The 10,261-nt window shown below is 34.0% G+C and overlaps 1 protein-coding gene across 1 annotated transcript; it reads left to right on the plus strand.

Moving 5' to 3' along the window:
* The first annotated feature begins 12 nt into the window (after nucleotides 1-12).
* On the plus strand, nucleotides 13-7,028 carry LOC117684275 (NADPH:adrenodoxin oxidoreductase, mitochondrial). The gene is made up of 13 exons (XM_034455670.2): nucleotides 13-117; nucleotides 1,483-1,658; nucleotides 1,855-1,950; nucleotides 2,155-2,277; nucleotides 2,379-2,423; nucleotides 2,621-2,689; nucleotides 2,839-2,940; nucleotides 3,419-3,611; nucleotides 3,951-4,141; nucleotides 4,284-4,349; nucleotides 4,455-4,563; nucleotides 4,950-5,120; nucleotides 5,853-7,028. The coding sequence occupies exons 2-13, from the start codon at nucleotides 1,503-1,505 to the stop codon at nucleotides 5,981-5,983; spliced, it is 1,452 nt and encodes a 483-aa protein (XP_034311561.2). The 5' UTR covers nucleotides 13-117; nucleotides 1,483-1,502; the 3' UTR covers nucleotides 5,984-7,028.
* The last annotated feature ends 3,233 nt before the right edge of the window (nucleotides 7,029-10,261 follow it).

The following is a 10,261-nucleotide window of genomic DNA, read 5'->3' on the forward strand; positions in this document are numbered from 1 at the left end:
AGAATTGTTCTATTTTTTTAAACAAAGAAACCAAATACAAAAAATTAAAACTCTAAACAAATTACTACGCTTGACCTTTGACCTATGTGTATTCTGCATGATTTTGCATCATTTTGGGTAAGCACTAATGACAGTTTCAACTCAATGTATTTTTACTATCTTTAATTTGTTTGATCCAATTGTTTAATCTTAGTTTTTCTACTCTTTTCTTGTTGATTTTGTCAAAGTGCATGGTCCTGCTATATACTTTGTTTTCCGAGCCCGATTCGTAATAAACAAGAATTCACTACATGTACAAATTAAAGTAAAAAAAAATTCATTAAACATTGTTATCACCTGACACAAGGCGAGCAATCGATTGGACTTTTTGCAGATTTGTGTTTGTTGATGAGTGTCGTTTAAAGTTAATTTGCATTGAGTTTAAGAATAACTGAGCCAATCTTACCTATAAAACTTGGCACAGAGGTTTTATTATTTTAAAAAATAATATATATATTTACTTCATTCTTTCCATACTTTCTTATTATTAAATGCAGGTCAAAGGATAAGGTGCTTAATTGGATCAGAGACATAAATGTCTCTAATTGGATTTATTAAAGTTGAATTCTTCTCCAAACCATAAATTTAATTAAGGGAGTTAAAGGTGCAATATGAATGGTCAATTGGTGCAATTGGGTGGTGCTAAATTAATATCTCCTAAATTGACTTTCCCTGAATGTGGTATCAGTCCGTCACAGATTAACCCCCAGCATAATCTGATACCCACTTGCAGCTGAATGGACTAGCAGCTGAGACAATATGTACAATAAATGAACTTCGATATCTCGAACATTAATATCTCGGATACAATGGATATGTCAGAGTTTTTTGTAAGTCCCAACCATTTATTTTTTAAAATATTTTACCCTGGATATCTCAAATATGTGTACTCGGATATCTTGAATTTTTTTAAACAGTCTCATTTAGTTCCAGATAATGAAGTTTGACTGTATATATATAGTTAAAGTGTCTTATACGTTGTCCTAGGACACAACATTAAGTTACCTTCAGGGGCTCAAATCAGCAACCTTTGGGTTACTGGCATAATATAACCTATGATCACAGATCCATGTGCTGGACTGGGTGTGTCTTCAGTGTTTAGGCAATTTTGATTTATATGACTAATATGTGATGTGTGTTTACAGTATTGAAAACTATATAAATTTAAAGAGGGAGGAACATATTAAACAAAACAATATATTGTGAATATCAGCCTGGATAGTTCTTGACTAGACTAAGACCAACGTTAGTGTGAGTCTTGACATTGTGCAGAGAATGGTATTATAGTTCTACTTTAGTTTCAATCTGATTATCCGAATTAAAATCAGATCCTTGAAGCCCACGATAAATAGCAACATGTCATGTCACAGATTTGATTTTAATCAGATAAACTTTTGATTTTGCACTGATGGCATTGACACAGCACTGAATTTCTTGTTTCAGGAGTATATCCCTGACTGATCATGTACATTCTACCACGTCTCTGTTCCCGCCATCTGAGACAAGTTCTTCAGAAGTCTTGTAGTAGGAACCTGTCCACTTCCTCCCAGAATGTGCCTCATGTTTGTATCGTGGGAAGTGGGCCAGCAGGATTCTATACAGCACAACAAATTCTAAAGGCAAGTCATCTAAAAACAAATTACCAGTATGTGAATTGTAAAATGAACTAGATTTGCTTTATGAGTTCTGTTACAGTACCATATGTATTAAATTTCCTGGTTACAACTTCAGTTACCAAATTTCTCTAGATTTGCTTTTGTCACTACAGAATTTCCAAACACAGGAAATATTTATTCATTGATATTTCAACTGCAGGGCCATCCAGCAGCAAAGGTGGACATTTTAGAAAAATTGCCTGTGCCGTTTGGTTTGGTGAGATTTGGTGTGGCCCCTGATCACCCAGAGGTCAAGGTTAGTTCCAGTATCCTAATCTATCAACAGCTATTTTACTCAGTCCACAGGTAGTCCCTGAGTTTTTAGAACTGCCCAAATGTCTGTACACCTGTCCAATGTGATTTCATCCCTCAGATCATGTCAAACTCTTCATTTATTTTGGGTTGTATTTGTCCCTATGTTATCCTTAGAATGCAACAACATAAGTTTTATTTTTTGTAGAATGTGATCCACACTTTTACCAACACTGCAAGAAATAAGAGGTGTACATTTCTGGGGAATGTGGATGTTGGAAAAGATGTGTCCATTGAGGAGCTCCAGGGGGCCTACACTGCTGTTGTTCTGGTGGGTCTGACATGTATTTAACTGCATTGGTATACACAAGCGGAGTGTCAAATAGTAAATGTTTAATTAGTTTCTGAAGTTAAAGATTCTTCCTCTTTCAGGCTTATGGTGCAGATGATGACAGAACACTTGCCATTAAAGGGGAGGTAAGCATGTACAGTGATAAGAGGTACAGAGTAAATGTGTTTACAGCTGACAGGATTACTTGTTATTTTTTTAATGCATTGCTGAAAATGGGAGTATGGGACTATTTTCAATGAATTCTTGGTTTATCACTTTCACTCCTGTAGGTGCACTGATAGCAAATTTTTGTTATCCATTTCATTGATTTTGCTTATTCCAGAAAAACCCCAATGTGATCTCTGCAAGGTCCTTTGTGGGCTGGTTCAATGGGCTGCCACAGGACAGAGATGTAAGTACATGTACTAACACCATGCTAGCCAACTCCAACCACTAGCTGTGTATCATTAGAAGTTAATCATGCCTTCTTTATTTGTAAGGTTGCACTTATAATTATGGTAGTCTATTCTAATAGTTTTAGCAATATGTTTCATTTTACAGCTGAATGTGGATTTAGACACAGAGAATGTGGTTATATTGGGTCACGGCAATGTGGCTCTGGATGTCGCTAGAATTCTTCTTACACCGATCAGTGTTCTAAAGGTAGGTAACTCAATCAGTGTGCAGTGAATTCTACAGGTGTATTTTGAAGATAGTTTATACAGATATATTTTTCATGTGCATTCTATAGGTCTATTCTGCATGTACAAAGTACTTTCTACAGGTATATATATACCTGTACCTACTAGGGTTTCTTACAGTCATGTATTATAATACCTCTGCCAGAGGTAAAAATAGCAGAAAATTCTTTACTTTACATTGTATATATATAAAAAGAAGGAAACTACTTGGTATAAAAAAAACACTGAACATTTGTACCAGTAAATAGTATTTACCACAAACTGCTCACAGCAAGATTTGTAATTTGCAATTCCAGCAAGGGACCTAACTTTTAGATGACTGTTCACACTTCATTTTTTATACACCAATGGTCCAATTTGTTTGTGCTAAATCATACATTTGATTGAATTTTTATTTATCAATTTTTATTCTAAATATAAATATTCTAATACTTTCACAGAAAACAGATATATCACAGCATGCACTGGATGCCTTGACCAGAAGTCGGGTTAGGAAGGTGTATCTGGTGGGTAGGCGGGGTCCCCTACAAGTGGCCTTTACCATCAAAGAGATTAGAGAGATGATCAAACTGCCGAACTGTCGACCAGTCATACACAAAGATGACGTTAAAGATCTCAACAAGGTCATTGAAGGCAAGTCTCACAAACTGTATTAACAAAGACACCAACTACTAAAAACGGTCTATTTGATGTTTTAAATCAAAATTTAGATTTTATTTTAACATTTTTATTAGAATATTTTTAAAAGATATAAAATATTTTGATACATGTACTATAGATAGAAACGTTTTACATTTGACTTCAATGTGTAAAGGAATGTATCCTAATCAGGACTTAGAAATTTCTATGCAAGAGAAAGTTGTAGCAACCAGGTGTACTTATATTATATTTAGCCTCCCTTAGTTGTATTGCACAAGTTTTATCAAAATATGTGCTTCTGAAATATTTTTAGCAAAATTTTGTTCTCTTTAGACTTGCCCCGTCCAAGGAAGCGACTGACAGATCTTCTGTACAGAACTAGTATGGAGCCCTCGGACACAGACACCCAGCTGTGGGCCCAGGCCTCAAAGGAATGGGAGCTCAGGTTCAGACTCACCCCTGCTGAGGTCATCGAGACAGAGGGCAAGGTCACAGGGGTCAAATTCTACATCAATGAACTACAGGTTGGAAATTTGTATATGTTTTATACTCATAAACACTAGATTCCCACAAATGATATTTAGAGAAAATTCTTATTTGAATAAAAAAATAAAGAACGTGTTTCTTATCAATACTGTAGTTACCAGTACTACTCCTATTCTTTAGGGAGATGATCTTGTCAATAAAATAGCCAAGGTAACCTCAGAGACAGAAGACATTCAGTGTGGATTGGTAAGAATCTATTACCCATGATGCTGTAATAATGATGCTGGAAATTCAACAATATGACTCGGTATTCCTATTTTCTTACTATGATTATGAATTTTTGATTGATAGGTTTTCAGAAGCATTGGATACAAGAGTATACCCATAGATCCATGTTTGCCATTTGATGAGAGAAAAGGAATTATCCTAAACAAGAAGGGAAGAGTTGAGAATAGACCAGGTACACAATGTAACAGCTTGTCGTAGAAGATGATTGAATCTGATCTGTATTACATTTGAGTGTCTACTGTATTTGATACATATAATTTTTTCTGATAAATTACATGCATAGGTAATTGTATCGGATCAGCATTACATGTAGGTCTGTACTATGAAAGACAATAGTAGTAGGTCTCCAGTCAATGATGTAATGACATCTGATTTAGGTACATGTATTTACTTTTGGGGATCATTGTATCCAAACTTTATTGGTTTTGTTATTCCTTCTATAAGTGTCCGTAACGCCGTTCCATTTGTTGTAGATAATGGTGACTGTCTATCCGTTCTGTTTTAGGTCTCTACTGTAGTCAGTTTTCTAGAGACTGAATTGTATGTGCTCTGTTTTAGGTCTGTACTGTAGTGGTTGGGTCAGCACTGGACCAGTGGGGGTTATTCTGAACACAATGACATGGGGGTTTGAGACAGGGAAGGTCATCCTAAAGGACATAGAAGATGGTGCTATCAGCTCAGAGGGAAAACACGGGAATCAGATTATCAAGGACAAAATGCTCTCAAAAGGTCAGTGGTGGAATATAAGCATGTTATTAAGAAAGACTCCTGTGGAATCATTTAAATTCGTGGGGACCAATTTTTGTGGATTATGACTTTTTTGCTAATTCGTGGGGATGTAATTTCGTGAATGCGTAGCCTACTGTTTCAGTAACAAAGACAACTCTTTCTAAAATTGTTTTCGTTGAGGATTTAAATTCGTGGGAGAGGGCTTACCACGAATTCCATGAAAATTGAGCCTCCACGAATTTTAATGATTCCACAGTATAACTCAAACATTTTAGGTTTTAAGGTACACTATCCCACTGAAAATTTTTTTTCTTATTTTCAAGTGAGAATAATTTCTTTTTTAAATTGTCAAATTGAAAGAAAATTCTGATCAAATTTTTTCCTTAATGGTAATAGTATGCTGAAATTGTGTGTATTTTAATTATGATTTGGATTCGTTCTAGAAGACTATAATCACTTCAGCATACTTTGAATAGAAGGTTGATTTCCAAACAATTTTTTACAATAAAGTACAAGATATGTAATCTAAAATTATATGCATCTTGATTAAGGGAGAATGCACATTGCATTCATCTACCAGTATTTACATAATCCATGCTCAAACTCAATTCTTATTCGCTGAACCAATTTTAGGTCTTTTTTTTAAGGATAAATAGCTAATGTTTTATGACATTGCTGTGGTACATATGGGTCTTGACTGTTACAAATGATTGTTACCTGCTTGTGTTACAGGTAAACAACTGGTGACCTTTTCTGAGTGGGACAAGATTGACTTAGAAGAAATAAAGCGGGGAGCGGAGGTGGGGAAGCCAAGAGAAAAGATCACCCAGATCTCAGAAATGCTCAAAGTGGCCAGTTCTTGAAAGAAGACAATGACCAAATGATTTTCTTTTCAAAATTCAGGAATCTCTGTTTATTTCATTTGTAAGAAATGTTGGCTAATCTAGTCAAGTGCTGTATAAATTTTGATTTGTTTGTTAGGTCTGCCAATGGACAGCAAAAGTCCCAATAAATATTACAGAACTGAAAATGTATACGGTAATATTTATTCTATACTAAGGTCAAAGAAATCAATATATTGTTTCTTAAGCCAAAATGTTCAAAATAAATCCATGGATGCAGGGTTTTTAATTTCAAAGGAGAGTAACTCAATTTAATTGAGTTATTCTTCTTTTTAATATGGCAATAAATCAATTAATAATCAATGCGGCAGCAATTGACCTAATGCAATTTTTTGGCCCGATTTTTATGAAATACATATCTCACTGCAATTATGTAAGATTTTGTATACAAACAAAATACATGTACTGGTATATTGGTGATTATTACTTCTAAAATGGCGTAGTCATGTGCCATGTAGAATTCCAACTTCTGGGGCTTTTCTGGCAAAGCTCTGAAATACACCTCAGATGTAATAACGTTTAAATTTTATACAAAATGGAGTCATATTCCATCAATTTAAGTACAAGTACAGCCTTATATGTCTCTTACTTGGTATATTTTGGGGTATATCATTGAATTTGATAAAGTCTTGCTCACATCTCTTTGTAAAAAGGGGTTTTTTATTGATGCATATGTAATGCATTAAAGGTGTTTTTCTGAGCCCTGCAGGAAAGGCCCGAGAAGTTGGGATTGGTGCCACATATTCTAATGTTACTTTCGCATCTCATATGTTATCAATTTAAACTTAGGGAATCGTTAGAGCTTACTGGAAATAAAATGAATATTGAATTATGTTTATTTATTATTGTACAATATCAAAGGGGAAAGGGGGGGGGGGGGGGGGGTTAGTGATAATTGTTAAAGGGTTTCCCAGGAAATACATTGTAACTTGATCTGACATTAATGTTGTAAAAATCTATGTTGTTAATTAAAGATGTTTTTTTGCATTAAATGCTTATCATACTATAGTGTGTTTGGCCTGTTTTTTCCAAGTACATGTAGTGGATCTCTGTTTTATACAAATGTATATGTACAATGTACCAGTATATAGATGTGTTGCATACAGAACCCCTGCAGTCAGAGGAGACAGTGTTTTATACCTCTAATAATACAGCATCGCTATTTATGCCCAGTGAAGTTGAAATGATTATGTACTGTCATGCAGTCAACTAGAAGATAGAAAGAGTTTGAGGACTAAATACTGTAGAATCTAAAATACAATTGAGTTGACTCTAAAAAGTTGTATTTTTTAGGGGGGGGGGGGGCTTATTTCTGATTAAAGTTGGCTGATTTTCAAAAAATGCAAAATAGACATGTCAGCACGCGGCTAAGTTAAGGCTGCCCGATTAATTTCACAGCGATATGTCTGTACTTCATAAGATATGACGTCATAGTTAACTTTGACGTCACCATCTGCATTCCTTTCGATCGTTCTTAGGGAATGTATCGTAACGTAATAAGTGATATTCATTGTGCATAATAAAATCGCTTCATTCCTTTACATAGACACTGTTGTAAATACTAGTGATACTAAATTCAATATCACCGATATGGAGTATAAAAAAAATCAACAGTTTTAAAGCTTCGTAATAGGTAAATAACTATTCATAAATTAATGGTTTTGAGACTCCCCCTGCTACGTGTAATCTAATGAATGGTGATATGTATGTGCATATAAAAAACGGCTTGGCACAAGTGAAAGATAAAAACAATCTTAGTATATTTTACGTGAAATCGGGAGAGAAAATAAGTACCACTGTGAATCTTGCTGGGGGAAACCTACCGATTGACCCGATATTGTGTAAATCGAGCCTAAAAGGTAAAAATGTGCCTAATTTCGATGGCGGTGCGAAATGTTTTGACAATATTTCAAATAAACGAAATATTTATATGAACCCCCAGCAAGAACTGCAAAATACATTACTTGTCGAAGGATTTTTCATAAAAATATTTTTGATTTAATGTCATTATTCACTTGTGGCGATGCGATTTTTATAGATTATTTACCGTGTTGGAATACACCCGTCACGTGCTTAAGAAAAATATATGACGTCACAAAAATACATCAAATATAGTGTTGGATGCCACTGTTAACTTATGTAATAAAAGTTTAAAGAAACTCGCTCGGTTAAAGCATTTTTCGATAATTAAAATAGTATCATTTTTCGATATATATTTAGCTTCGGACAGCCTTAACATAGCCGCGCAACTTTGTCCAGAAGGGTAGCATTCTTGGTTGTAAGTTCCCTGATAAACTATGTAAGTCAAAATTTTGGTTAAAAATTACAGAATATTGTTCACTTGTCTCAACGTCAACCAGTAATGTTTTGGTACAAAAAATTAGCATCAATCCAGAAATCACTTGTAAGAGACTAAAAGAGAAAAATTTCCCAATAACACTTACAGATTCCCGTCGATACGGTAGCGCAAGTCAGTGAATCAAAATCCAGTGTTGCAACAAACGTAAATTTGTCCATTTAAATTCGCTGCTAATTAGATCAGCAAAATTTTATAAGGGTGTCGAAAATACAAATAATTAAGTCTTTGTTTTGAAATTTCCAATCATGCAACTTTCGATGTCTCTGATTAAGGAGGCTGGGGGTCAAAATATAATATGATATAATATAAAACCATCAGATTTATTTGAAAATTTTATTTGCGATTTCTGAAACTATCAACCACTATTTGATAAAGAAAAATTTCATATACTTTAATATAAAATTTTATCATTTTCTATCATTTTTATATGGAGCTCTAAAATGGCAGCCACCCCCTGCCCTTTTAAAAGTCTCAGCGGTAGAGGAAATCTACAAAAAAATCTACAAATATACAGTCGACCTTCGATACGCCGAATTCCATTGTTAAATTGAACCGAAATATTAATCTGTTATCGTCTACGTTAACAGTGTACCATAAGATTTCGTTGGGGTTGGTTGCTTTAGATATAATGGTGTTATTTGACGGGGTGGGGGGGGGGGGGGTATTTGTTCAATCTAGTGGACAATTTTCCAACGGAACCAAATCCTTGTTTGAAGTTCAATTCTTCATAAAACGATTTTGTTCCTTTTCCTAACTTTTTTTTGTTTAGCCATTAGAAGTGACTCGGAATAAACATGGATTCTGTACATTATGGACTTCCATATAATGAACAACTTCAAGACAGCTTAATGCCAACCGCTTACTGCCGAAATGCTTTTGCACCTGTGCCGAAAATGTAATATAAGCACTGGTATCGATTTATATTTAGTCTTTTGACGCAAATATCTATTTACATTCTGCGTTTTTTCAAGTAAAATCGGAATTGTCCCGTCAATATTTCAGATTCAGTTACCATATACTCCCGTCTTCAAATGCGACTTCATTTAAACAAAGAGAAAATATCACGTTATATATCAAAGAAAGCGATTCTCGTAGTCTTGTCAATTTTTAAACAATTCATGCAGTTATAAAACACAATAGAGTAAAATTGTTTATAATGAATTCATATATGATGGTTGGACAAGAAGATTGAATCGATATAATATGTTTTATGAACAATGATTCATTTGGTTCCATAGACAATTTTTTTGGATCCGCGCATGGTCTTCTCCATGTATGGTAAAATAATTAAATTTTAAAGTAATTTTTTTTTTTCTATTCGAAATAATAGTTTATGGTCTAAAACATCATAATTAGAATTCAAAGGTAAATCACCATCCAGCCTCCTATTATGGGCATTACAATCAGCTAGGTATTTTATGAATACTAGGTGGCGGTGTTATATATTTACCGAGTTTATCAATATGCATGTACTTATTATTGATTGACATTTTTTACACAGAAATTGGGAAACAAGACATGAGGCTTATACTAATCCCTAGTTCAGGTAATAAAAAAGGTACAGGTACAGGTACAAAAAAGATAACAGAAAATATTAGGAAACAGTTGTTATTTTTTCTTATCAAGAAATAATCTTTCAGACACATATTGAAAATATTTAACAACATCATTTTTATAGATGACCTCTCAAAATTTTTGGAGCGGCCCCCACAAAAAAAAATAATTTTGATAAAAACTCTATCTTTTGTTATCAAGAATTCAAATTACGTCTATTGATGTCAAGATTTTTTTAAATATCAGATAATCCTTAATCAATCCGGATTTGATTGGGGAATAAATTTCTACTTTAGATTTTATGATGATTTTGAGTTATCCGTTGC

The sequence above is a fragment of the Magallana gigas genome, chromosome 7 (assembly GCF_963853765.1).
Source record: "Magallana gigas chromosome 7, xbMagGiga1.1, whole genome shotgun sequence".
Classification (NCBI taxonomy): Eukaryota; Metazoa; Mollusca; class Bivalvia; order Ostreida; family Ostreidae; genus Magallana; species Magallana gigas.

What these genes read in the sequence shown, in the direction of transcription:
- LOC117684275 (XM_034455670.2), top strand. Translation starts at nt 1,503, where the DNA reads ATGTACATTCTACCACGTCTCTGTTCCCGCCATCTGAGACAAGTTCTT. An exon ending in CAGCACAACAAATTCTAAAG is followed by an intron (nt 1,659 to 1,854) that starts GCAAGTCATCTA and finishes TTTCAACTGCAG; the next exon opens with GGCCATCCAGCAGCAAAGGT. An exon ending in TCTCAACAAGGTCATTGAAG is followed by an intron (nt 3,612 to 3,950) that starts GCAAGTCTCACA and finishes TGTTCTCTTTAG; the next exon opens with ACTTGCCCCGTCCAAGGAAG.